The 3,727-nt window shown below is 37.8% G+C and overlaps 1 protein-coding gene across 1 annotated transcript; it reads left to right on the top strand.

Moving 5' to 3' along the window:
• Window positions 1-291: 291 nt before the first annotated feature.
• LOC147539071 (uncharacterized) lies at window positions 292-2,503 on the top strand. Its single transcript, XM_086643064.1, has 4 exons — window positions 292-619; window positions 779-1,012; window positions 1,092-1,999; window positions 2,429-2,503. The coding sequence occupies exons 1-4, from the start codon at window positions 292-294 to the stop codon at window positions 2,501-2,503; spliced, it is 1,545 nt and encodes a 514-aa protein (XP_086499190.1).
• The last annotated feature ends 1,224 nt before the right edge of the window (window positions 2,504-3,727 follow it).

Here is a 3,727-nt window from a genome sequence, read left to right as displayed (position 1 = left end):
TCTTCTAATACACCACAATCTCTTCAATTACAAGCGATTATTCTTCGAGATATGGGTTATGATATTGTCATAGAAGAAGAAGAAGAAGAAGTAGGAGAGGGAGAAGTAGAAGGAGAAGAAGGAGAAGGAAAAGGAGAAGGAGAAGAAGTAGTAGAAGAAGAAGATGATGAAGAAGAAGAAGAGAAAGCCGAAGACACGTTCACTGAAGCAACTTCAGATGATATTAAAGAAGAAGTTCACAATAAACATAATACAATTCTTCCAATTGCGGAGGAGAAAGAAGAAATTGGTATGGAAACCCTAACGGTTATTGTCCCCACCAAGCACAATGATGATGACGGAGGAACAGAGAATGGGTCTACCACTTATTATTCAACTGAAAACCCATTGGTTGATTCTTCTTTCCATATTGTCCCTTACACACCACGGAAGAGTCTGACCTACCAAACCCGAGATCTCCAGCAAAAAGTAGTGATGCCTGGTCATGGGGTGATGATGAATTTCTGTTTACCTGCCGATTCTACTAATGCTCATACAAATAACAATGTCGTTAGTAGTACTTCTGCTGCTACTAATGGTACGCGTGCCGATGTTTGTGGGTTGTTGGAGAAGGACGAAGGTTGTAATACTAATGCTAGTGATATTGGAGGGAACGATAATAGGCGGTCAAGGCAAGAAACATTAACCCCACATGAATTCAGAATTAGTCTCGATCCTTAGTTGAAGGACGCCAATCAAAAAAGTTACGATGAAAATGAAAAGTTTGATGAATTTGAAGGTAATGATGTTGCTTCTACTGAATATGATGAGAATGATAAAGAAGCTACTGCAGTTTGGGAAAGTATTGATAATAAAATGGATTCTAGACGGAAGAATCGAAGAAAAGCTAGGTTAAAAGAAAAAATTGAAAAGTATGGAGCTTTAGACCCTAAAATTACAGCACAATTTGAATATTCGAAGAGGAAATTGTATACAGTTTCAGCTAAAGAATGGGATAGTCTTCCTGCTATAGGTAATTACTCATTGAGCAATAAGAAGAAATGGCTTGAAAGGTTTGTTCATGTTGCTGATACTTTGCTTGTAAAGGCTAGGCAAGAAAAAGGAACATGATACATCATTGGATCCAAAGAGTAGGGCAGTGGGTGGCACCGAAGCTCCTTGGTCTCAGACACACGTGACCAATTTGACTTCAATTGGAGAAGGAAGAGCAAGGCTTGAATATACTCCAGGTGAACTTCAAGATGCAAGGAAATTGATTCATAAGTGTTGTGAATTATGCCCTACTCGTGAGGATGTCTGGTTGGAAGCTTGTGGGCTCCATGAAGAAGCTAAAGTTGTACTTGCTAGGGGTGTTAAGGCAATTTCCCATTCTGTTAAATTGTGGACGCAAGTTGCAAATTTAGAAAAAGAAGATGGAAAAAAGAGCTGGGTTTTGAGGAATGGTCTTGATCATATTCCAAATTTTGTTTGGCTTTGGCAAGCAGTTCTTGAACTAGCTAACGGAGATGATGCAAGGTCTTCGCTTCACTTAGCTGTTGAGCGTTCCCCTGTGCATGTCGATCATTGGCTCGCTCTTGCAAGAATAGAAACTTATGATGATGCGAAGAAAGTTCTTCACACAGGAAGACAACATCTTCCAAAGGAACCATCTATACGGATTACTGCTGCAAAACTCGAAGAAGCTCATGGGAATATCGGCATGGTTAGGAAGATTTTCAAAGCAATTTTTGATACAATGATGACTTGGTTGAAGAAACTCAAGGTTGACTTCCCCATCGACAAGAATGTAGTGTTTATGATTTTTTATATCGAACTTCAAGATGACGGGAGATGTAGAAATCTACTAGACGTTGTTTATTCCCTAAAGTTAATATTTCGAGAATCAATGGCATATGAGATTGGGATTGAAGTTGACGATTTTTGGCAAATTGGTATCCTTCAGATCCAACGCAAAATTCGTTCAAAGTGGGAATTACGGATCGCCACGGCGAAATCCATCGTATACGGGTGGATCATATTATTATTATTATTATTATTTTTCATCTTAATGATTCGGGACGAACCTTCTGGGGAACGGGGAGCTGATGCAGGCGCATAACGCGTGGGCCCACGTTCACGCGTGCCCACGACCCAATCGGCTACATTAGTCGTCCTAGTTAGTTTAGGATTAGGAAATTACCTTATGTTGGTATTTCTATTATTTAGGAGTTTCTATGTTTTAAGTATCTTTAATATTTAGGAATCCTAGTTTGAGTCTATCTAGGAAAGTCTATTATCCTATAAAAGGAGGTCTAGTCTATTTTGATATTCATATTGAAGAGAAAAACCATTGAATTTAATTAAGTTTTAGTTTATTTATCGTTTTCTTTACCGTTCTATGTTTATTTTATTGTTCTTATTTTAATTCCGCTGCGACTACATCACTTAGATTCATGGTTCCTACAATGGAGGCCACGAGAGATGGGGTCTAACCTCTCCCACCAGCTGGGTGACATCTACCTAGTTTTTTTTTTTTTGTTAAACTGACATCTACCTAGTGAGTAATGATAACTACACTAATGTAAAAAAAGTAAAGATGACACCATCTTCTCCAAAGATGCAATAATAATACTTTTTTTTTTATGAAAGGCAATAATTCTACTTACTAGAACATCACGGCTGCTCGTTAGTCTTTTTTTTTTATGAAGGAAGGAAATTACCATTAAAACCAAGCGTCTATTACATACCAACTAGAAATCCGAAAAAAAAGAGACAACATCACTCCAAAGTTTCTTACACCCGTGAGCACGCCCCCATTTGGCTAACGCATCTGCATAATTATTACCATTCCTAGACACATGAGAGAATATAATTCCTGAAAAATTATCCTTGATGTCTTTGATCTGTCGGATGATACTTTGAGATTTCCATTGAATACATCCTTCCTCACCATTGAGAGCTTGGATTATTGCTTTATTATCACTTTCTAAATGCACATAAGATAGTTGCATTTGCATCGCGCTAAGTAGTCCATATAATACCGCTAAACTTTCACATTCTTCAGCATTTTGCCCTCGTACACTATCTGCTACCGCCATTATAAAGTTGGCTTCTGCATCTCGCATAATGTAACCGATTCCTGCCTGTTCATGTAAATTAACAAAAGAGGCATCTACATTGATTTTAACATAAGGTGTCGATGGAGGTCTCCATGTTTGAATAACCGTTTGTTCTTGGCCCTTCGTGGTAGTGCTATTCTCAGTTCTGAGAGGAGTAGTAGTGGTGTTGTTTATCCTTTCTATCATTTGCATTGGATTTTGTTTATTCGTCGTAAAGCAGTTTTCACATCTGGCTTTCCACAGAAACCAAAGAATTTTAGCATACAAATTAATAGTTTCTTCCTCAAGGGATTTCCATTGGTGTATCCATTGAATAGTGGTAATTATGTGATCAGTTCTAACTTGGTAATGAAACCAAATTGCTTTCGCAAACGGGCAATGCAACATAACATGATCTATGGTCTCCTCGTCATTACAGTTCACACAGGAGTAATTATTACCGATGAATTTGCCAATCCTTGATTTTACTGGTAAGCTATTCGTACAACATTTCCAAAGAAATAGTTTGATCCTAGGAATAGTATTCATATTCCATATGAAAAACCAATCCATCTGGTCATGAGTATTACAGAGTGTATTGGTGCGTAAAAAATTGTACATGGATTTAAGAGAGAAGTTACCTGATTTTG

This window comes from Eschscholzia californica, unplaced genomic scaffold, assembly GCF_041429995.1.
Source record: "Eschscholzia californica isolate CP2 unplaced genomic scaffold, dmEscCali1.0.p SCAF_5, whole genome shotgun sequence".
Lineage (NCBI taxonomy): Eukaryota > Viridiplantae > Streptophyta > Magnoliopsida > Ranunculales > Papaveraceae > Eschscholzia > Eschscholzia californica.
The sequence above is the reverse complement of the archived record's forward strand: the minus strand, read 5'-3'. Positions and strand labels throughout refer to the sequence as shown.